The sequence below is a fragment of the Myzus persicae genome, unplaced genomic scaffold (genome assembly GCF_001856785.1).
Source record: "Myzus persicae strain clone G006 unplaced genomic scaffold, MPER_G0061.0, whole genome shotgun sequence".
NCBI classification, from domain to species: Eukaryota; Metazoa; Arthropoda; class Insecta; order Hemiptera; family Aphididae; genus Myzus; species Myzus persicae.
In genome coordinates, this window is record NW_019103680.1 from 235,828 (window position 1) to 261,507 (window position 25,680).

Here is a 25,680-nt window from a genome sequence, read left to right on the forward strand (position 1 = left end):
GGTCATTAATTTATTCGAAATTTGACATTCTCGTCAATTGATTTATCTCACCATCATAATTATATGTATATAAATATCCATAATATACTGGCCACTCTGACCAGTTTTGTCCAACTGGTTGGGATTAAGTTTTCGATAACACTGAATTTCACACACCAAACTGAATCGTGTAAAATTTCTACAACTGTTACACCTTTTGAATTATATTATACATATATTATATTTGATTATAACGTCTATGTTGGTTTTCTGTGTCATACAGGACCTAATTGTGAGTTGGAGGACCATTGCGCTTCAGGACCATGCAAGAACGGAGCAGAATGCGCCTCTAAAGACGATTCTTACGAGTGCACGTGTGCCCCAGGGTTCACGGGCACAACATGCTCCGAAGACATCGAGGAATGTTCAACAACCGAACCCTGCGTGCATGGACAATGCATCAACACACATGGATCGTATGCGTAAGTATATTATTATAATTATGTATTATATTGTTCTCGAAAACTAGTTATTATTTATGCCTGTTGTCTCGTCGCTGTGACACCGAATACACCGTACGGGTGATACCAGGATACCTATACGCTTAACTAACGTTTTTGAAAATAAAATATTAGGCACAGTAGGTAGTAAACGTACCCATGCTGCAGCGTGCACAGATAATATAATATAATAAATATTGTCGCTGTAGTTTATGTATATTATATACTATTCAGTTGTTATTATTGAACCGACGACGAGATAGACGATAACCTCCGTCGTCCAGTATATTTTGGTGGATAACGTTAATTAGAGTCGAAAACCCCTCGCAAATAAAAAAAAACCGGATTATAAGCATTCCTAATATATTATAATAAGTGTATTCGAGTAGGAACATTCAAATCAAAAATGATGAAAAACTTGTAGACGAAAACACTTTGGTGTGTATCTATATACGCATGCATATGCATGTGTTTTTACGTTAGTGTGTATATGTGTGTATGTGTATACGTGCGTGAGTGTGAGTGCGCGCATATAAAAAAATTCAATGCACGCAAACCGACGGTCCATAATTTTTAAGTCGACCGCGGACGTGTAATTATTTCTTTTCCGTAGGCGTTCTTGACCATATAACTGCATAATGATCCACTCGAGCGAGTTTTTATTTTTTCTTCCCCCGTTCCTCTGAAAACAATATGTATATACATATATAATGTTATTATGTACATCATACCTCGTGCACAAGGAAAAACATCATATTTTACCACGTTTAAAGTAGCGTACACAACAGCTTCACTGACGTGCGTACGCGAATCGCCCGTAGGAAATCCGAGTATTTTAACGCTCCGACCAATAATAAGGTACATAATAATAAAATATATTAAAAACGATAGAGCACGCGATCTTGTCTAGACTTCGGTCATCTAATCTTTTACACGCACGCGTTTCGGTTCACTGGTCACTCTCACACACACACACATACTATATATATATATAATTACAAGTGTATGTATACCTAGTTCTTGCAAAATTTCAGTGTCGTTGGGACTGACGTTTTTGGCGTGTTTGTGTGCTAGGGTTTCACTGAATTGGGTCATAGGTGAACGTCTGTACCGTTTTTGAAAAATGTAACAAAATACTTAGAAAAAAACACATATAGCAGGACATTGTCGTGGGACAATTAGTAGTGTATAATGTATACTAAATAGTGTAATATTATGTTTGTGTGTGTGTATTATTTTTATTTTAAATTTTTGTTTACTTTGTTTGTCATTCCAAAAGATAAGAAATAGCCGCCCACGCTAAATTCGTACACAATACTACACAACTGTTGTTTGTGTGCAAAAGCGAGCGATAATTTTTTAAAATTTTTTTTACTATTTCGTTTTTCGGTTCACACGATTTTTTAGCTAGGAACAACCATTCAGTCCGACTATACACAATTGGCCCATTGTCTCGGGTCCATGTTGTTCTATCATATAATACGCAAAAAAAACAAACATAGTTTACCAACAATAAACTCGCCTCTCCATAAAAATAAAGAAAAATATATATTATAAATTCTGAATTTTGCGGAGGCGTTAAAAGTATTTACGTAGTAATATTTATACTCTATTATTATAGGTACTATTAATTGATCATAATTTTATTGTTGGGAAAAACTAGATGTATCTACAATATTCTACATAATAACTACATTCTGTTAAGAATTCCTAATTTTATGGTCTATTGTTACTTTATAAACTATAATGTAAATTAAACCATTCTTTAATCTGATTGAAATTTGACTAAAAGTAATAAGTATGTACTTAAGTTTGGTATTTAAAAATAAATATTTCATATCTTTAGTATAATGATGTTTTATAGTATATTGGTTGTAAACATTTTATAGCAATTAAAATGTTATTAGTTTTAATCCAATAATAAAAAAAATCTGTACATATTATGGTCTTTACGGCTTTACCCGAACGATTGTAAAATATATAAAACATATATATGGTATATATTTAATTCAAACACTTATGATTTAAGTCTTAAGCTCTCAACCGACGCGTTATAAAGTGATAAATCGGAATGAAGTCTGCGTAAAATGAATTATTGTTTATGAAGTGTAATGTATGTATTAAACACAACTTTAACTTGTATTTCTGGTTTCAGGTGTATTTGCGAACCAGGTTACACAGGCAAAAACTGCGAGATGGTATACGTCCCGTGCGACCCGTCGCCTTGTATGAACAGCGGCAGGTGCATGCAGATCGACGATCTCAATTACGAGTGCAAGTGCAAGTCGGGTATGATCATTTATCCTAGTAATACATAATATTATATATAAATGTCTGTGTATTCGACCGAAATTCGTTATATTGACCAGACCATTTGAAAACGACCGGGTATTAGCCATTAGGTATCTGAGGTAGGTATCTCTGATATTAATGATATTTACCATGGGTCAGTCGACGGGGGTTCTTCTATTACTTGTGTTGAGATACATACGCATGAACGCTCAATGACCCCTGGACCCCTAAATCTCGTCGGGGATATAATAATACGAGACAAACGTGCCTTGGATACGTCCAGTGGACAATGTACATAATAATGTTCAGACATCATCAGTGTACCAACTGACGTCAAATTATTTATGTATTTACAATAAATGAATGATATAACTACACGATGGGTGGGTGTGTAACAAAACGAAAAAAAGAAGAAAAAAAGCACAGTATCGATTATCGACTAAACCTACATGTTGATGTGTAGGCCATTGCGCCGTTTTATGATTTATCGATGTCCTAAATATTGACGGTCGTGTGCACAAGTGTACCTTTCGAGTTTCGCACGATGAGACCGAAAAAACGATTGATATATTTTTACGTTTTTATCCGAATAGTTTCCGGCTTTAGCGGTTGCATTTAATTTTTAATCGCCAATAATGTGGATATTTGTCGGAAGTTATGTGTGGTTACGTTATCTCGTCGGTGAACGGGTTCGTGGGAAAATACTGGCTATCAGACGACAGTCCATGGGAATTAATAGTTGACGACATTTTGAGAGGTCATTAGAATTGATTTTATTATTAAACATTTTTTTTAACCCACACTTCCCAATATCTAGAACACGCAAGATTAACATTAAAAATCAATGTTGAACAATTTTCGGGCATTGACCGGTTTCGTCACCTGTATGTACATTTGACAACCACCTCGGTGGCGACGTATAATTGGTGGGGGATAGGTGCAGTGGACTCGTTGACCCCGAATTATATCATTATTAATATTATTATCTGTCGACGCTACTTCAATCGACGTGTAGCGGGTCGAGTCAAAACGGAATATGAATCTCAGGAATGAAAAATCGCCCTCGTGGGTGTTTAACAAAACAAATATTTCCCAGAGACATAATCACAATTCCGCAGGTATATACCTCGAGAAGAATAGAAAAATGTTTATGAATAAAAAACAAAGTAAAAACGTAATTCTTTTTCTCCATTTAGAGGGTACAAAGAAATGGTTTGTCGTCGCGGTACCATATTATCCGTAAGTCTATAAACATCCCGGGACAACTCGCGTCACGTCGGTCGCGACGGCGTCGGCCGTGTAGTCCTGTGGATTGTCGGACGAGATTAATGATAATAATATTATACTCGAGTTGTAAAAATAGTGGAGCTCGCCCGTCCGTCCATCCACGCAAAGTCGGCATGGTGTTTGTTCAACTGCTAGCCCGCCCGCTCGATGTCGATCGAAATTTAATAATAATGTATTTATATTTTTTTTCATTACGATCGATCACACGCACACACATACACACACACACACGCACGCACACACACACACACATACACACACACACACACACAAACGAGTGCATTACGAGATCTCTCGTGTCCCGTCAATCGGGCGACGACTGAGCGTTTTGACGGTTCGGGCGGTCTCGTACCTTTCAGCGACGCGTCTCGCCGCCCGTGTAACGCGCTGCAGCATCTCACGAAACCGTTCGCATAATATAATATCATCTCACATCTGTCGACGACGTTATTAAGCCGTTCGTATTTGTACCGCCCCGCCGCCGCCCCTTTTGTCCGCCGTGTCAGAGTCCGCTAACGGATCGCTTTAGCCGCTGAGCACGGTATATATACCTACGCCTTACCATACCATACGAACACGCGCCCGAGCCCTCACCCATACATATTATGCTGCACATTATAATATTATATCCGATTCGACTCGCCCGCCGATCCGCCGAGTTTTTATCGCGGCAATCGTGACCGGAGAATAATAATAATATATATCTGCGTACCTACATATTATAATATACCTACCTGCGTTTGTATCTATTTTTTTTTAAATGCTCTCCGTCCGACACCCGTCTAACGGATCGTCTCGACGCCGCACGCATTTTTTTCGTCCATTTCCATTGCGCCACAGTAGTCGCTATAATAATAATAATATTCTATGTACATGACTTACGCACAGCCACTGTCCGCATATATTATGTATAATATTATATTATCAATCGATGCGCGGTGGGTCGACGGGCTTGCGCGAACGAGATTTGCTCGTGTGAAAAAAAAAATCGAAACGAAATCCGTCGGACGCGTTTCCACCTGATAATGACGTTCGGCGGCTGAATCGATTAAAATACCGATTTTACTCATAGTATCGGCCGTCCTGCCCGTCGCTCTACATATAGGTACATATTATACCTAAAGCATAATATTTAATATAAAATAATAATATTTTACACGGGACACGCACACCGGTTTCGCCCACCTACGCGCCGACACGACGACACCGAGCAATGTTTGCGTGTCGACGCGCCGACCATATAGTTGTCGATCGATTTGATAATAATAATTATTACACGCATAATGAATTACATTTACTGCGCCTCTGAATATTATTTAGCGATCCATTACGCTCTGTCGTCGTGGTAATATATAATGCTATAATGTCTCTTGTCGTCTTTGCTATACATAAATGACGTTTTTTTAAACATAATTTGGCCCAAGTCTGGATCGTTCTCATGCTATGTTTTTTTTTGGTGGTGGTAAAGGGGGAGATTGGAGGGTAAACGAATCTCTAGGGGTTGACCTATAAGCAATGAACACCATTCACGTGCCCAGGTGTGTGATGTACTGATGTGTTAAATTCTCGACGCTTACCATTTGGTCGTGTGTCAGGACACCCAAGTCGGTCGGGTACGCCGTCGTTTATAATTTATTGATTATCTGAATCAATTTACTGATTAATTATTGAATCATTGAATTTATTTAACACATTTTCTCTGGTATTCCTGCACAGGTTTCCGTGGCAAGAACTGCGAGGAAAATATCGACGATTGCATACCGCACGCCTGCTTGAACGGTGGTTCGTGCGTGGACGGTGTGAACAGTTACACGTGCTCGTGCCCAGCTCAGTGGACCGGAGATTCGTGTGAGATGGACGTAGACGAGTGTGCCATGCGGCCCAGTGTCTGTCACAACGGTGCGACTTGTACCAATTCTTTGGGATCGTACAATTGCATTTGCGTAAACGGCTGGACTGGACAAGACTGTTCGGTGAACATTGACGATTGCGCCGGGGCCGCCTGTTTCAACGGCGCCACTTGCATCGACCGGGTCGGCAGTTTCCACTGCCAGTGCACATACGGAAAGACCGGTGAGTGACAATCATTTTGTATATCAATCACAGGTACCCGTTGTGTTTGTCTGTTTGTCATTCAAATCGAATGTACAACAGCGGTAGCGGGTGGACAGTATATATAGTTTACCGCTGATGGTACCTATACTATTATATCTGCTAACAACACATCATTTTGCGCAATGACTAATCACGAAATGTTCGCGTTTTTCACAGGTCTTCTGTGCCACCTTGACGACGCGTGCACGTCCAACCCGTGTCATACCGATGCCATATGCGATACAAGTCCGATCAACGGTTCGTACACTTGTTCGTGTGCTTCCGGCTACAAAGGAATCGATTGTTCCGAAGACATCAACGAATGCGAACAAGGTATGATAAAAAAAAAAAATTTAATAATAATAATAAAACCACGTATAATATAATAATATAATACGAACACTCCGCCGAAATCACAAGTTCCCACACTATCGCATTTCCACAACATAAAACCACACACCGCCGTCTCTGTCGAGGGAGGATGGAGGCAAAAAGAACAGCTACCTCTTCTTCTACTTCTTGTACTATTCTTGTAATCCACACCGTCGTCACGGGGCTCTTTAAATCTCTCCCTCTCTTTCACTCTGTCTCTCTCTTTCTTTCGATTCCCCCTCCTGTCACCCGATCTCTCTCTCTCTCTCTTTCATTCCCTATTATCCAAGCCGCCGAACAATAGCCTACCACCGGCTTCCTGTTCCCATGGCGTGCGTGTTATTTGATTGTGGAGGATAAGGGGAAAGATTATCTCGGATAAGAGACCGGTAATTAAAATGGTTACGTACGGCTATCGCGTAACGCCAGCGGTTTTTCCAGCTTTATGGTTGACACCGTTGACACTACAGCGTTCGTATCTCCAAGTGCGGTGTATAGCCAGTTCAGGTAAACCAGACACGTGTACAATGTGCGTCTGTGTGTACGCGTAGTTATCTATAGACGACGGCGAACACGGTTTTAACCGGTCAGACCGATAATATTGGTGACCGTGTGGACATTGTTGCGATCTTTATCTCTGCATATACGCGTATTATAATCCGCACTTGCTCGTGTACACGATCCGTGTTTTCCTCGACGTTTCAGGGCCATTCCAACGTCCGGAAACAGGAAGATTGAGTATGTGTGCACCTAAGATGGGTCTGGAAGGAGTAGGGGGGAGGGGGCTGTCGGCGATTGACCGTACGGTCAGCGGCCGTGCCCATCGGTAACCGAGAAATAAAAAGAAAGAAAGAAAGAGAGAGAAAGAGAGTGGTACGGATATAATATACGCTTGGTGGATGGATTACACCTCGTGAAACGTTGTAATTAAGACGTAGTCATCTTTTTAAATTGTCAAGTGAACAAACAGCGGCGCACACGCCTCTGTTAACGAGTCAATTAAAAATTGTAATAGATTTTCGGCCGCCGCCGGTGAGTTGGCGAGCGATTTTTCATCACTGTCTTGTTATATAACTCTTCTCTTCCACGACTGTGGTGATGGCAACGGATCGCTTTCACACGTCACTATTGTGAATTGTACACCTCACTGGGTCATTAATAAAATATAAATTATTTCTATTTCTTTACTTTTAACAGGATCGCCTTGTGAACATGACGGAGTTTGCGTCAACACTCCTGGGTCATTCGCCTGCAATTGCCCTCAAGGGTTCACAGGACCACGCTGCGAAACCAACGTGAATGAGTGCGACTCACATCCGTGCAAAAACGAAGGATCCTGCTTAGACGATCCGGGAACTTTTCGATGCGTGTGCATGCCAGGTAAACTTTTGTTACAAACATTTTAAACGTACTGTCCGATTTTTTTCTCCTATTGCACATACTGCAGGTTGCGTATCCGTTGAAGGGTCCTACTAAAAATACGTCTTAAATATATTTATCGTCTTTTTAATTTACATTTTAGATAAAAATTAGTCTACGTAAACGGATAATTTCAACAGATATTGTACAATAATCATATTATAATATACCGTACACTATACTATAATTTGCTTACGAAGCAAGAAACCTACCGCCGTGCTGGAATTATAGTACGAGTAGTAACGTGACGGATGAGTGAACGAATGTCTATAATAATAATATTTTTTAACATCTGATGAGGTGACAATTTTTATCTTTGAACTATCTTAGTGATAATCTATGCAAACGTGATTTCGCGGAATTCTTATATATACACCAGTACGTTATAAAAACTGTTCACAAAAAAAAAAAATGATATTCATGTTCCTTATTTACATAATATAATGGTTAAAAAATTACACGTATTTATATTTTGCTTAATGGTTTCAAAATCGATTGATATAGATTTAGCAACAATACCGCGTGGGAACAATTGCTGGTTATTAAGTATATAATGTATTTTAAATGTAATAGTTAATTTAGGAATTTGATAATTTACGGTTATTAGAAAATATAACATGTCTGTCGTATTACGCGTGTACCTATCCATAGTAATTGCAGTTGCTCCGTGTATAGAGGTCGTTGTATTATGTCGGAATTATAGACAGACGTCATGTACTCGCTTAAAAATAATTAGACGTTATACATATGCGTCGAAAACAATTTTTAATCCGCTGTCCGAGGAAATGTTATTATACTGTACGTAATTATCCAACAGTATAATAATATTATAAGTCATTGAAATTCCATCTGTGTGGTTGGAACTTTTACTACGACGGTACAGATAGTGTGAAAGACAGTCAGACAGAGAAATATATATTATTGTGAGGGGAGGGTGAAGTGGATATTTATACGCGTTTGCAGTTAAAAACCGATTTCGGGTTTCGGAAGGATTGCTCAGAGAGGTCTATCGGCGACCCACGGTTGTGCGGACCGTCGCCGTCGACGTCTTAATATTTAGTCATAAACTCATCACTGTGTAAACCATCGTCGGCGAGATAGTGGCAAAATCTCAAGTGTCTCACGTGGCTATTCCAGAGAATATTATTTCCCGTTTCGGTCGAGTAGCGACGTCCGTCATTCGGGTCGTGCCCGACTGCTTTTGCGCTCGCGTTTGTCGGCGGCGGTGAGCAAACCAACCGGTACACACAAAAGCTCCGTCGACGGCTCTCTCTTTATCTTTCAGATCTCGCGTGATCTTGTATATACATGCACCGCAGATCTGACCGGCTAGATAAACACATCCGAACGGTCGTTCGCCCCACCACGACCGTTGCCGTAACTCGGCCGTTTCATATTTTTTAAGCACACGCCCGACCGGGGAAGTATAAACGTCGATCGTATCACGACCATTTATTTTTATTTGTCCACCGCAAAGTCCTGCAGAGGTGATGGTCTGTTTGTGCTGTCGAGGTGTACCGATATGTTTAGCCGAACAGATTTAGTGGCGTTCGCGACGACAAGTACCTCTACTACAATCGATTACTACTATTACTATTATTTCGAGAAAAAAAAACGGGCGCATTAAAACACATATTATAAGCGGCGGCACACCAACACGGAATCGACGGCGGTCGTTGTCATCGGGTATTTGTTTCAAGATTTACGGTCCATTGTATATTGTGTGCGCGTATAAGCGCGTTTCAAATCGAACAGGCGGCGGCGTGCTGATAAGAGGTCGGTGGAGAGGAGACTCGGGGCGGACGTCGTCGTCTTCTCGTATATAATATACATAGGTTCCCCGGCGGCGACCCAGTCGTCGTACGGAGATTGCGATCGCTAATGGATAGTAAAGTAAAGTTCTCCTTTATTGGCGTAATACCGGGTGCCTCATTAACCGCGGACAATAATATTATTATATATTATCCCGCTCTCCATATCATTCTCTCTCTCTATCTCTCCCCTCTCTCACTGTCCGTGGAGAATATAATATATAAGGGCTTATCTTCTCGAAGAGCGCAGTTGTCGAAGACGTTGCTCCCGGAGGGGGAGACTTCCACTAACTACGAGAGCCGACGATATCCCCCGCGAAATCCGTCGACTAAAAAAATGAAATAAAAAACCACACTCTTGCCCGGAATGTACCGCATACAAATATTTATCTCTACAATACTTGCGGCGGTACGAAACCCTCGAGTGTGTGTAAGTATACCTACACTATACACATGCATACACAATGCACCATTGTTCCGGGATCGCCGTTCGTTACGTATATTTTATATTGCTACGTAGTTATTTTATTATTATTATTATTATTATCATCGTTTTATTATTATTATTATTCTTTTTTTTTTACCTTCTCTTCTATGTTTCCTCTCCGCCTTATACCAGCGCCGTGTTTCGCGTTGACCCTAATCTATTATCGCTTTGTTGTTGTCCGTATAATATAATATACGTACAAAACCATCACGCCCACGCCACGGAATCGCGTTGTTGCTTCGTTGTATAGCAGGCGCTGGCAGGCGCGACCGCCGCTAACGAACGCGCTTGTTACCGTTTATTGAATGTTATTGCTACAGTGTGTGAGTGTGTGTATGATGTGAGAGCGAGTGTAGGCAATGCCGATTATTGTCGATCGACCCGACACCGGAAACCGTTAACGGATATTTACGGAACGCGAAATTCGGTGCCGCACATTATACTGCGCGATTAAAGTCTTCTTCACAACGATCGCGCCGTAATAATTCGCACGTGAAAGCATAATAATATTACATTATAGCACCTATTATCGACGCGTGAGTTTTATGGACGACATAAAAATATAATGTGACTTGTACGATCGGAGTAGTTTACACGACGCACCTCGCCGCGCAGTCGATACTGATTCCGGACGAATCGGTTTCCGTTTCGAGTGTTTCGACAAACGCGTAACAATAAAAAACAAAATAACAATATTAATACTTTCTTAGGTTCGTTATAAATTATACCGTTTGACGCCCGGGCACCTGCAGCAGCGGTTAGCCAGGTCGTAAATATTTTATCGTTCCGCAAACAAGTATTTTGGGGGGAATCGTGTTCGGTCTGTCCGCGCCCGTTTTCGGGTGCATTAAAAACAAGTTTTTGGTATACTCGACGACGACGAAAATCCTTCCGTTTATAATATAATGATCGTGGTGCATCTTCGTCGTTCGTAGTATTTCAATAATATTGCTGCAGTTGCACTGCTTGTTAGTTACCCGTACGCGTGAAAGGAGTCTTATAAATCAGCGCTTAACACTTTAACAGTCTAACGCACTGGTTGATTCTATTAATTGTTTTTTTTTTTTTTTGGTGTGGTGGGTTCTGACTGTGTTGCGTAGCGTCTATTATTATTTATTTTACGTCTGTAATATTTTAATTTATTATAATAATACGCGATCGGGCACCGTCCAACGTTTTGTTCGATGATAATATTCAATTATTCGACGTTTCCCAATCCCTTGGCCGACAAAGTTGTATTATATAGGTTTTATCAGTTTTAAACGCAAAGCACGCGGTGCTGTCCCGACCGTCGTCAGTGTGCCCGCAGTCGTTACGGTAAATCACGAATCTGTATACCCCGCCCATCTACAGTCGTAATATTATTATTATTATTATTATTCGTTTACGGTCGTCTCGCAGGCGTTGCGTTCGCCGTCCCGTGCACTGCGGAGTGAGGTTATCGCGTCGTGTGACCGGCGGTGATGGCGGCCGGGCCGTGCGTGTGCGGCGATGGAATATCATTTGTATTGAGTTTTCACGACGACGGACGAGCGCGGCGCTAACGATTAGCCGCGTCCGGCAGAATAAATGTATATATTGGATGCGTGTGTGTGTGTGTGTGTCAGATCGCAAGTCTTTTCAGTATGCGCCAATTGTCGTAAGTCCTGGTGGAAAGTACAAACTGGTCCGGTCCCGGGGGCCCGAGTGGATACAATTCCTAAAAGGGTCGTATATAGTGATGGCGCGGAAAGGAAACGACGCGAAATAATAAAAATAAAAAACCATTACCGATCCAACCGGATTCCGAACGCTTTATATTATTTATCATTATTATTATTATTTTTTTATTATTATTATTCCCGCTTCTATCGTTCGCTCGGCGCGTATATTTTATATAGGTATAATATTATATGTACCTATATAATATAATATTTTATTCCTTACAGCTACGGCTATTCCAGTTAGTATAGATAGGTATATAGGTAGTCAGTAAGTGAGTTCTACAAATCAAACGGGCGAATAAATCGACAGACATGAGGACGACAACGGTTGCGTGTTACATTACCTTTTATAACGCGCGCGCCGGACGACCACGGCGTGATTGACACTCGGCCCGCGCGGAGTGGAGTAGAAGAAGAACTGGTCGCGCCGGCCGACGACGACGCGCACATAATAATAATAATATATGTACCGGTTGCCCGAGTACATAATATTATATTATTATACGCGAGTCTATAACATTATCATGCTCGCGTTTACAACACTGTGATATATATATATATTTATATATGTGTTATATGTGTACACTCTTAGACTTGCACACACACACACTCACTCTTGGACACATTATATACCTACGTACTGGATATTCACGGATACCCGTGTTGTTTGTATCTGATATTATACTATACTATATGCCATATGGTATGTATCGCACTACGGTATCGAACGCACACGATACGCAGGTACCAGTGTGTGTATAGTATATTATAATATTCTTCTCGTCGGGCATTATAATATTATCGTGTACAGGTACTGCAGCGGTGGATCTGTATAAATGTGTTCATAAATTTCCACGCGTCCGTCGCGCGACAAGACGGCGGAGGAATGATATAGGCGTTATTCACACTTCGTGCGAGTTCGCAGCGTATATCATTCGCGGGACGACGGGCTGTGTACCGGTAACCACGTACCAATAACCACGACGACCGCGACGTACACGCGGGCCGTACACGACCGGGCGTCGGCGGCGGTGGTGGACGACGACGACGACGACACCAGCTCCGGTTATAAAATATGGAAACCGGCGCGAAATATCGACCGCGTGCCCCGTTTGTATATTATTATTACCGTAGTTGTCGTCTTGTCTTCGCCGCAGGACCGTTGCATGTACCTATATAATATTGTAATAATGATAATATTATATTATGTAGATGCATAATATAAGACCGACGACTGTCCCGACTTAATGTTTGAAATGCCATAACATTATGTAATGTACACTGTCTGTGTGTGTGTGTGCGCGCAGGACAAATGTTTCGCCGAGTGTCCTGCACGACCAGCTATGGCGTATAAAATATAATAATATGATATATAATAATATTCACGCACACACACAAACACAAATACGCGTTTCAGACATCGCCGTGTATCGATAGTGTACCTACGTGACATTATATTACGCGTATATCGTGTGTAACGCTTGTGGTGTACGTGTGTGCGTGTGTAAGCGCAGTGTATGTGGGTACACGTCCCGAGGAGAGACATTACATCGGTTTACTCGGGTTTTTCGCCAACGCGCGGTTTCTCATACGCGACGCTGCGCTGCCGACGTCGCGTTCCTTCTCCGTACGATATTATTATTACTATTATATTATAGTGTTATATTGTTCCACTGCGATTTTACTCGTATCTTATATTTTATTATTATGTACATGTGTGTTTTCTACTCGGAACCGCATTCGAGATAAGGTATCGGTGATTATTCGTCATCTGCAGCCGTACAGCTTACAGTTGTTTACACGACTCGGGCCTGGACGCGACGTAAACATTTGCCTTTTATTTTATCGCAGCGACGTTATACTACATAATATTATATTTTATACACATGTATAATATTGACAACGATATATGCATGAACAAATTGGCCGTAACGATGACTTTTTGTCTTTGTCCCGGGAAACGGTCCCTAAATAGCGTTTCGTAATACTCAGATTCATTAAAGCTAAACAGACTTGACGAAACGAATCGCAGGACTAGTTATTATATTTTGTTCCCACATTGTTTTATATTTAGCTAAATGTGTAGAAGGATTACATCCTTATATTTTTTTAACACTTTTTAACACTGCCGTTAAAAAAAATGTATATAACCCAGTTTCAAATTGAACCCATTAAACGAACAGATGGCATCGCGCTTTCGTTCGGTATAGCGCAGAGACAGTTTCCTCTCTAAATCATTTTTTTACTAACGCAAGTGAGACGGAAAGGAAAAAAAATACGATATTTATTTTCATTACATATGGTTGCAGAGTTTGGTTTTATAAATATTAACATCGGCGGTGTTTACTTGAAATGCGAAACAATAATTCACACACCCATCATGCACGTCATAATTCTTGATGAAATAAGCGTACATGGTGTCACAAAAATACAATAAATGTTATACGATGTATTTTTGACGTTGAATGCAATTACAACATGCCCTGTAAATGTATGAATATGTATGATTTCATTTCTAAACTACAAACAAGTTACTATTACATAGAAACCAAAGTATTGAGTTTCAGGTAATCTAAAACTCGAGACATTCGAACATTTAATTATCTTTATACTTATAATGTGTATAATAAAATAACCAATCTATCGGGTTTCAATTAGATTTTTCAATTCTGTATAAATTAATCATAGAATTATAACATAAATGCTTCATAAACATGGTATTAATTCAGTTCTGATTAGTTCAATATGTTTGAATAACATTATGCTTAATAATAAACGACACAATTACCGTGGGATTATTTTTTCTTTGAATTCAAGGCAGAAAGTAAAGTTTTGAATTCTGTTTTTTTTTTTGTAGGTTTCATAATTAAATACTTTTTCATTAGGTAATGTCTTCATTAACTCTGGCTGTAGTCCAAAACTTTGTTAAATAATATTTAATCATCGTCCGATGAAAAATGATCATAAAAAAAAACTTATAACCATAAACACTACTTATTATGTGATCGAATATTTTGCGTGTGAACAATTTTATCATACCGCATTTAATAGCCGGGTAAAAAAAATGCAGTAAATAAAACCACTGTTGTCGCAAGCAAGACAGCTTAGTAATTTTCTTCACGTGTCGGATTGAATAATACGCGAATCGTAGGGAAACATTGTAATAATTTGCCGGTCTTTATTGGATTTGATATTGTTCTTGTGTTCCAAAACCGGACTGAGGTCTTTCCGTGGACGTGCGCGTAACAAATAGTCCTTGTCGACCAAACCTGGAGACAGATGGTCTGTCGAGCGACAGTTTTGCGTCGGATAATTAATTTCGTTCCCGCGCGATTAAAAACCAGACCGTCAACCTTTAATTACCAAACGTGGAACTGGATCCCGTCGATTCCTTGGAATTATTCATTTCCCACACACACACACACACCTGTTATACGCACTCTCTCTACGTCGTATGATATGATATAATATTATGTACGACGCGATATGTGACCTGCATCTGTAATCTGGAACACACATTCGCAGTAACTTTATTTTAGCCGTATTTCCCATGATAAAATTGATACCTACTTACGATGACGTCGATGACGCACATAAAACCACATAATACTGTGCTAGGTGTAATAATATAATATTATAACCATTACTAACAACGACTGTGATTTTACACAGGGTTTGCCGGAACGCAATGTGAGATCGACGTGGACGAGTGTGAAGCGAATCCCTGCGAGAACGGCGGTGTATGCACAGACATGATCAACGGATACAAATGCTCGTGTCCGGCAGGGTTCTCCGGTCCACGGTGCCAGACCAACATCGATGACTGCGTAAGCAGCCCGTGCAAACACGGTGGCATATGTCACGACTCGATAGCCGGTTATCAGTGCGAGTGCTCGCCGGGCTTTACGGGTTTCAACTGCGAGAACAATATCAACGACTGTCTGTCGAACCCGTGCAAGCACGGCGAATGCATCGACGGCCAGAACTCGTTCACATGTTCCTGTCATCCGGGCTACACGGGACTTCTGTGCCAGGATCAGCTGGACGAGTGTGCGTCCGCCCCATGCCAGCACGGCGGTACGTGTGAGGACTTGATCAACGGATACCAGTGCCGTTGCAGAGCCGGAACATCAGGCCCGAACTGCGAGGTCAACATCAACGAGTGCGTGTCTAACCCCTGTCGGAACGGGGCTAAGTGTATCGACGGGATCAACAAGTATGTCAATTTTACATATTTTTAGTCACCTAATGCTTCCGTGTGTACTGGTCACACTAACCGTCCATATTTTTTTACAGGTATTCTTGTGATTGTCTGCCCGGCTTCACCGGTTTACATTGCGAAATGAACGTGGACGAATGTGCCAGTAGCCCTTGCGCCAACAGCGGCACTTGCGTGGACCTGGTGGCTGGTTGGCGTTGCGAGTGTCCTCGCGGTTACTACGGGCCTCGGTGTTTGTCCGATATTGACGAATGTGCTAGCAATCCATGTTCCTTGAATGCGTTGCGCTGCGAGGACGGCCTCAACCAGTTTATATGCCACTGCAGGCCGGGTTACACTGGCAAACGTTGTGATATTGATATCGACGAATGCAGTTCGAATCCATGTCAGCACGGTGGAGTATGCACAGACCGCGTAAACGGTTACACGTGCCAATGTAAGCCAGGGTATTCTGGGCACAACTGTGACGTAAACATCGATGACTGTGCCATTAACCCGTGCAAAAACGGAGGATCCTGCATCGACTTGGTGAACGCTTACAAGTGTGTCTGTCAGCTACCATTCACTGGTTCAGAGTGTCAGAGCAGATTGGACCCATGCACGCCGAACAGGTGTCGCAATGGTGCTAAGTGTTCGCCTTCTAGCAACTTTTTAGATTTCGCATGTGAATGTTCGATTGGATGGAAAGGTCGTCTGTGTAACGAAGACGTAGACGAGTGTGCATTGACTGCACCTTGTCGGAATGGTGCCACTTGTCAGAACACTGACGGGTCATATAAATGTGCCTGTGCTCCAGGGTTTCAGGGTCGCGATTGTGTGATTAACACCGACGAATGCGCTTCATGTAAGTTTATTTACTGTTTTAAAGTTGTCACCTAAATATTCCATGTTTTATTTTTCTAACCATGACTGATGATTTTGATTTTAGCACCTTGCCAAAATGGAGCTACATGTCTGGATGGCATTGGCGATTATACTTGTATGTGTTCTGACGGATTTTCTGGTCGTCACTGCGAAGTAGACGTCGACGAATGTCTATCTCAACCTTGTTTAAATGGGGCCACTTGTAAACAATATGTAAAATCTTACACTTGTACGTGTCCCGTTGGATTTTCTGGCATGCACTGTCTAACTAACGACCAGGATTGTACTGATTCATCCTGTATGAATGGCGCTACTTGCGTCGATGGTATTAACAACTACACTTGTATATGTCCAACAGGGTGAGTAAAATCAATTTTTGTTGCCTAAATATTTTTGTTACATTTAACAATAACAATTTCACTTGTTTTATGTAGGTATACTGGATTAAATTGTCAAACTAGAATAAACGAATGTGATTCGTCACCTTGTGAGAATAGCGGAACATGTCTTGATCACGGAAAGTATTATACATGCCATTGTGCATATGGTTATACAGGCAAGAACTGCGAATCATTGGTAGACTGGTGCAGTGGTGGCGGAGGCATACCACAACCCTGTGAAAACGGAGAAACATGTAAACAAATTCAGAACTTATACCAGTGCGTTTGCCAACCCGGTTGGACGGGCAAAGTATGTGACGTAGAAATGGTCTCTTGTAATGATGCATCGTTGCGTAAAGCTGTTCGACGTGATGCCCTGTGTCATAATGGCGGAGTATGTGAAGATATCGGTAATAGTCATAGGTGCCATTGTGCCGACGGTTATTCTGGTAGTTATTGTACGAAAGAAATCAATGAATGCGATTCAGCACCTTGTCAAAATGGAGCAACCTGTAGAGATTTAGTTGCGGGATACTCTTGCCAGTGTCCACGCGGCTTCCAGGGCCAAAATTGCGAACTTAACGTCGACGACTGTCATCCCAACCCGTGTCAAAACGGTGGAACATGCCGTGATTTAATCAATAGCTTTAGTTGTTCATGCCCACCAGGTACACTTGGTATTATTTGTGACATAAACATTGATGACTGCTCAGCCGACGCTTGTCATAACAACGGTACTTGTATTGATCGAGTTGGAGGATTCGATTGTCGTTGCCCAGCTGGATTTGTCGGTCACAGATGTGAAGGAGACATAAATGAATGTTTATCAAACCCTTGCGATCCATATGGGACATTGGACTGTGTTCAATTAGTTAACAATTTCCACTGCAACTGTCGTGCTGGATATATGGGCAGACATTGTGAAACTAAAGTCAACTTCTGCGAGAGCAGTCCATGCCAAAACGGTGGTGTATGTTCTCAAGTGGAAGGAGGCCACACATGTGTATGTCCGAAAGAGTTTTCTGGAAGAAATTGTGAATTCTTCGGTGTAGATTGTGACTCTAGTCCTTGTCAGGGTGATGGTTTATGTCACTCATTAGAACATGGAGGATATCAATGTGAATGTCCTCCTGGCACAGCAGGTATTCACTGTGAAGTTGATAGTTACAATGAATGTGAAAGTAATCCGTGCGAGCATGACGGTACTTGTCAAAATAAACTCGGGGACTACGCGTGTTTCTGTCCAATATACTGGTCAGGAAAAAATTGTAATATATATGATTCCAAGTTTAAAGGAGGTCTGGGAAAATTCCCATCTAAAGGCATTATGACGAAAAAAGATTACGATTGGGAACGAGAGCTGGCTGCTTGTGTAACTAACGGATGTACTGCTAAGTCTCAAGATAACAGATGCCATCAAGAATGTAACACAGCTGCTTGTGACTTCGACGGTGGTGATTGTTCTCTCGGATTGAACCCTTGGAGAAACTGTACCACAACCAAAAATTGCTGGCAAGTTTTTGCTGATGGACGTTGTGACGCGGAGTGTAATACACCAGAATGTTTGTACGATGGTAGAGATTGTGAAAGAACTCTAATGCCTTGCAAGTATGTATTTTCTATTTTGATATTGTATTGTATGTTTAATGAATACATTATATTAATTTACTGTTTTAATTTATTTTAGTCCAATCTATGACGCATATTGTCAAAGTCATTATGCTAATGGACATTGTGATTATGGATGTAACAATGCTGAATGTAATTGGGACGGTTTGGATTGCGAGAGAGAACCACCTAAAATCGCCGAAGGTGCCATGCGTCTCATTTTACGGATGGACTATCATCAACTTTTGTCAAATTTAACTTCTTTCTTGCGAGAGGTAAGTAGAACCTTTAAAATTATTAAAAAATAATTTTAGATGTTTAACATGAAATAATTTTTTTTAGGTGGGTCGAGAGTTGCGAGCTACAGTCCGAGTGAAACAAGATGAATTGACTGGAAAACAAATGATATTCCCCGCAGAAAGTCCTCCTGGAGCTGTTGTGGTTTACTTAGAAATCGATAATAGGAAATGTGAAATAACCAGAGATGTAGAATGTTTCTCGAGTGGCACAGGGGTAAGTCAAACAGAAAATAATCGATTTCAAGAAAGATTTTATTAATTGTGTGCATTTATTGTTTTAGGCTGCTGGATTTTTGGCCGCCTCAGCCGCTAGTCATGCGCTATCGACATCGTTTCCTATTTATAGGGCAGAAGGTGTCGGTCCTGGAAGTCAAATTCCAAAAGAACCACCTAGAAGTAGTACAGCGTTAGTGTTGACTGGAATGTTTTTGATACTTGTAGTCGGCCTTAGTCTTGGAGTGTTGATATCTACACATCGTAAGAAGGCAGCTGGTATAACGTGGTTCCCAGAAGGATTCTTGCGTACCGGCAGTAATAGCAGTAGAACTAGTACCCAAAGAAGAGTACCCGATGGACAGGAACTACGAACGATGAAACAGAATAACATGACGTTGAGCTGTATGGACATGAATAGTGGTGTAATGACGATGGGAAGGGGTGCTGGTGCTTGGTCAGACGAAGACGCCGAGGGTGATATGCCACCAGCAAAACGACATAGACCAGCTCCGATATTGTCACAACCTTTGGATAACCCTTACGATGATGTTTGGAGTCACTGCACTTTAAATTCTAACGATAATAAAGCAACTGTCATGTACACGCCGCCGTCTAGAGTAAGTTTATAAAAGTGTTTTTGAAGTTTATACTGTATATAACTAAACGGGATTATTTATTTTTCATAGGAAACTGAAGTTAATGAAAGACTCCCTGGTGGATTGACAAGACTGATGGATGTGACAGTAGCTGGTGGTGCTGGACTGGACACAAGCATTGATAATGAAGACGAAGGAGAACAAGACGCTACGACCAACATGATATCAGAATTAGTTTCACAAGGTGCAGAGTTGAACGCCACGCTTGATAAGACTGGTGAAACTTCGTTGCATTTGGCCGCAAGATATGCTAGAGCAGATGCAGCCAAACGCTTGTTGGACATGGGTGCTGACGTGAACTTTCAAGATCACACTGGCCGGACACCATTGCATGCCGCCGTAGCCGCTGACGCAATGGGTGCCTTCCAAGTAAGTTTATTTATATTAAAATTAAACTCAAGAAAATGTTTTGTGATATTGAAAAAAAAGCAGTTTGATTAATGGTGGTTTTATCTTATTTTTAGATATTACTGAGGAACCGGTCGACAAATTTAAATGCGAGGATGCACGATGGGACGACACCGTTGATTTTAGCAGCCAGGTTGGCCATCGAAGGAATGGTAGAGGACCTGATTCATGCTGATGCCGATATTAACATACCAGATAACAGTGGAAAAACGGCGTTGCATTGGGCTGCATCGGTCAACAATGTAGACGCAGTCAACATTTTACTGGCCAACAACGCTAACAAAGACGCTCAAGATGACAAGGTAAAAATATATTACTTTTTTTTATTGAAATTCTATCAGCAAATAAGCTTTACATCTTACTGCATTGAGCAGAAATCTAGAATATTTTTCTAAACTATAATTTTGTTTTATTTTGTATTTAGGACGAAACACCGTTGTTCCTGGCGGCGAGAGAAGGCAGTTATGAAGCTTGCAAAGCCCTTTTGGATAATTTCGCGAACCGGGAGATTGCTGACCACATGGAACGGTTACCTCGGGACGTGGCCAGCGAACGGTTGCACCACGACATTGTTAGACTGTTGGATTCACACGTGGCTCACCCTAATGCCCAGACCATGGTGCCTGTCAACAACAACTTCATGAGTAAGTCGCAGCGAAACCGAGTTTCTCGGCCGTTAGTGCCACTACCCAAGAACACGCCGACGACGATGACGACTTCGACGACGCCGGCGACGGAGATTGACCTTGGGATGTGTTTGTTCACAGACTCGCAGCATATGATGTCCGCCCATTCCAATATAAACATACCCGGCATGAAGTTGAGCAACGGAGGCAGTAATGGCGGCACGGCAAAGGGCAAGAAGAGGTCGAAACCGTCGAACCCGACGAGTCCTGCTGACTCGATGGATTCGAACCTATCGTTGAAGAGGAAGGGAAGCGTGAAAAAACCACCTCCCCTGCCACCATCATCAGCCATGTCGTCCACAGCAGCGGCACCTAGCAACAAGAAGCCATTCGGGTTAGACGTGACGTGCGCCGGTGGTGCCAACAACATGGACCTGATGGCGTTGGACGTCTCCAGGCTGTATGGCAGTAGTAGCGGTGGCTTACCACAGCAGCCGCCTGCCTATGAGGAATGTCTGTCGCAGTTGCCGTCCGCGTCCCAGAGACCGATGGCCAACTACGGTGCGGCCATGCACCACCAACAGCATCAGCAGCAGCAGCAACAGCAACAGCAACAGCAGCAACCCGACTACCGAGTCATTCATCAGCAGATGATGGGCATGCAGACGTCGTTCCAGGAACCGTCGCCGCCGCACAGCGTGGTAATGTCACCGTCGCCTGGTAAGACACGACCGTCGCTGCCCACTTCACCCACACACATGCAGGCCCTCCGACATGCCACTATGCAGGCAGTGGACCCGTTCAGCCAGTTCCATCATTTCTACGGCAGCGTTCAGCAGACCCCTCAATCGCTGCAACTTCCCCAATCGCAGCATGCGCAGCAGTACCTGACACCCCCATCGGATGCGGCACCCGAGAGTTTCCCGACGCCGTCACCCGACTCGCCGTGGCACTGGTCCTCGTCTTCGCCCAACTCTAACTCTGACTGGTCAGAAGGCATATCATCGCCGCCCAACAACAACAACAATAACGGTCACCCGAACAAAGTGTCGGACGCCGTTTATATTTAAAACGAGTTATGGCCGAGGTTAAGTATTCATCCGTGTGCGTCTGTCACCTTTTGGGACAGGCCCGAGTGAATAAATATAACGTTGTTGTTGTCCTTTTACTTTGCGCTTGTCGTTTCGGTGCCATCGTCGACAGTTTCGGCGACCGTCGTCACTAATACCAACCACATTAGCATACAATTATTATTATTATTTTTATTTTATTATTTTTATGTTTTGTGTTTATAACCTACGAATATGTTGAATCATTTTTTTCAATGTTTTGAAACGAATTCTCTCTTTTTACCCTGTGTACATATGTATATAGTTTAAAGTACAGATTTTATTTATATACGCATATACATATTTTTATTGCTTTCGTGTACATTTTTATTTTTATTATGATTATTGACATCGAATACCATTTCTCTCTCCCCCACCCATTATTTATGTACCATAATGGCCATGGTGTCTACCAATTTTTATTATTATTATTATTTTATTATCATTATTATTATTATTATTATCATTATTATTATTATTATTATTATTATTATTATTATTATTATTGTTCCCTTCTTGAATAATTTGTCTCGTTGTCTTGTCGAGATATGGAAAACAATCTATCGAACAATCTTACGATAATCTACTAGACTTATTCGGTGGTTAAGCACTACGACAAGACTGCTAGGGATCTAAATGTATTTTTATTTTTATTTTTTGTAAATAAAATTTTGTATCATCCAGGGATTGTTCGTTCACGATCTCATCACATGACATTTTTAATATTATTGTTATTGAAATATTATTGTAATTATTTTTTTCTCGTAATTTTATGTTGTGGACAAATAGATTAATTTAAAAATACATTGTTTATTTTTATTCATACAAAGTATACATAATACATGTAAATTTATTTATGTATATATATATAATATATATATATTATAAAATTCTGTATGTTACATATTATAATAAATTTAAATAAAATCATTAGTCCTTTCCATCAATTATTGTATTATAAACTTAGAAAAACTATACCTATACTGGGTCTGATTTTTCTTCTGTGATTCTAATTTAGCAATTCCCATTATTCCCTTTATATATCTAAGCCTAGGATTATTATATAGTACTTTATATTATTAAAATATGATATAAAGCAATCTTTTTGTATTTAAACTTAAAACAAATACATTCAAATTGAATTAAATTTAAATATTTATTATTGAATAGTTGTCATCTCTCAAAATAAACTTAAGTAGTATTAATATTCGTATTCTAGTAGTTAGGTACCAAATATTAACAGCCATATTTAATAATTAATCTACATGGACTTAACTTTGACATTTTTTTCTTTAACTTAAGTGTGGCAAGTATGTTACAACTGTATGAACTTAAAAACGTTTGGTTAACCTTGCAAGAAAATTACAATTTACAAATGATAACAACACAGTTGTTAAGCATTTTTATTGTTGCTATATGTCCATTGATCATTGTCAACACACGGGTACTTCAATTTTATTTTATATTTACTTTAAAATATGATGTGCTTTATTCAAAGATATGTAATATGACAACTATATAGCCGTCTTCATATTATCGCCATACTATGATCTTGAAGTCGGCCGCCAAGCAGGCAATGTATACATTTATTGATATAGACATACACTTATTACTTGTATATAATATGCATAATATATTGTGTTCATAAATTGTAAATATTGCCTGATTTGTAAATGACAATCCTCTATTTGTTAAATATTATGATTTGTAGCTTTTTTTTATTCATTAAATATAGGATAAAAATTAAGTTAGGTTATATTTGCAAATTTGCAACTACCTAATTCAAAGTTCTTGTTATTTGTAGATTTGATCTTCAAAACATAATAGTTATCTGGTATCTATTATAATTTATAAGTAGTACCACTCAAATGAAATATCAGCTATAGCTGATATATTGATACAAAATTGTGTTATGCAAAAATCAAAAATATTTTAGATTTTCCCAACATGTACCTCCGTGTAATTTTCAAATAAAAAAAAAAAACTATGTAACAATCCAATTCAGAGATTTAGAATATTAACTGTAAATAGCATGTCCTACTGCACATTAACATACCTACTAATATTAAACTATATACATAATATAGGTATATTTATATACCAATATTAAAAATTAAAATAGGTATTATTTGAAAGACTCATTACTTGGAATAATAAATGTATTCATATATTTGTATTGAATTATTATTCACCAAGTATACTCATTGGCCATTGCTCACTCTCTCTTGCACCCTTTAATATTGCAATTCAAATTGTTGTAATTTTTAATTATCATATAAAATATATTTGAAACTCATTTAATAATTCTGAGTTTCTATACAACCTATAAAATACTAAAAAAATATTAATTAGATTTAATAATTTAATATTGAATCTAGCGTATTTGACTATACAGCTTACAATTTGTTAAATGATTACCTAATAATAATTACTATGGTTTTTAGATAGTCGTAGTTTTTGCATCTTCTGAAGTTCTGAACCTATGATCGTTGATTATTATCCTTAGTACTTACAGTTCAAGAACGCTGACATTAGTTGTTAGGATTTTGATTAAAACAAATCAAACATTTTAAGAAGAAACGAGTTTATTGTTTTAATAAAATAAGTTTGTATACAATAAGATATTCCTTAAATGACATAAGAAATCTAGATATTTGGAATTATAGTCTTCAGGTAAACTTAAAAATGTCAAAAATAAAAATTTGAAAAAATGCTGAGCTATTATCGTTTTTGTGTAGGTCGATAACGTCCGGGAATGTATATTATATATATAATACTTTTAATACAATCGGCGGCTGAATGGTACATGCGATTAAGGTGAGGGGGCGGACATGAGGTCTCTACGAGAAGACGCGGCCCGGAAGTTATCGCCGAAACAGGAAATGATTGTTTCCGATCATCGGTGTCATTTCTATCTTAACCGGAAACAATCGAGACGGGTTTTTGTTTCTTTTTTATTTTGTTCCATTCTTTGAAATAATTTAGATAAATCGTAAAACCGTTGGTTTTTGGGAGGTACCTATCCTCATTATGAAAGTTTGAACAATAATAGTGAAGTTACAAAGGATGGACTCCACTAATGCTGATTATTACTTTAAATGATTATTCGTATAGGGCATAGGCACTCATATTAATTAAAAATGTTTGATTGATACTCGATATCAGATGAATAAAATATGTACACATAAATACTTTTATAAAAATATTTATGCTTCAAATACTATTGATATTCACACATTAATTTCAATTAATGATATAATATAAGGGAGTGAGCAGGAATATATATGTTTCAATAACGGAGTGTTATGAGAATTTATTAGTTTAATTTACTATTGAATGAATAGCATGGTA

General features: G+C 39.9%; 1 protein-coding gene across 2 annotated transcripts in view; it reads left to right on the plus strand.

The window, feature by feature from the left end:
• Positions 1–23,076, plus strand: part of LOC111035021 (neurogenic locus Notch protein) — a 48,940-nt gene extending 25,864 nt beyond the window's left edge. Inside the window, exons 4-19 of one of the 2 annotated variants that reach the window (XM_022316503.1) lie at positions 263–461; positions 2,635–2,768; positions 5,775–6,131; positions 6,330–6,485; positions 7,722–7,904; positions 15,617–16,160; positions 16,241–17,007; positions 17,092–17,386; positions 17,462–19,015; positions 19,095–19,290; positions 19,358–19,528; positions 19,596–20,147; positions 20,217–20,555; positions 20,651–20,896; positions 21,019–21,238; positions 21,362–23,076. In XM_022316503.1, the coding sequence (XP_022172195.1) occupies positions 263–461; positions 2,635–2,768; positions 5,775–6,131; positions 6,330–6,485; positions 7,722–7,904; positions 15,617–16,160; positions 16,241–17,007; positions 17,092–17,386; positions 17,462–19,015; positions 19,095–19,290; positions 19,358–19,528; positions 19,596–20,147; positions 20,217–20,555; positions 20,651–20,896; positions 21,019–21,238; positions 21,362–22,290 (6,842 nt within the window). In that variant the 3' untranslated portion in view covers positions 22,291–23,076. Of the gene's footprint in view, positions 1–262; positions 462–2,634; positions 2,769–5,774; positions 6,132–6,329; positions 6,486–7,721; positions 7,905–15,616; positions 16,161–16,240; positions 17,008–17,091; positions 17,387–17,461; positions 19,016–19,094; positions 19,291–19,357; positions 19,529–19,595; positions 20,148–20,216; positions 20,556–20,650; positions 20,897–21,018 lie in introns of both variants that reach the window. The other variant, XM_022316502.1, reaches the window with a different exon arrangement.
• The last annotated feature ends 2,604 nt before the right edge of the window (positions 23,077–25,680 follow it).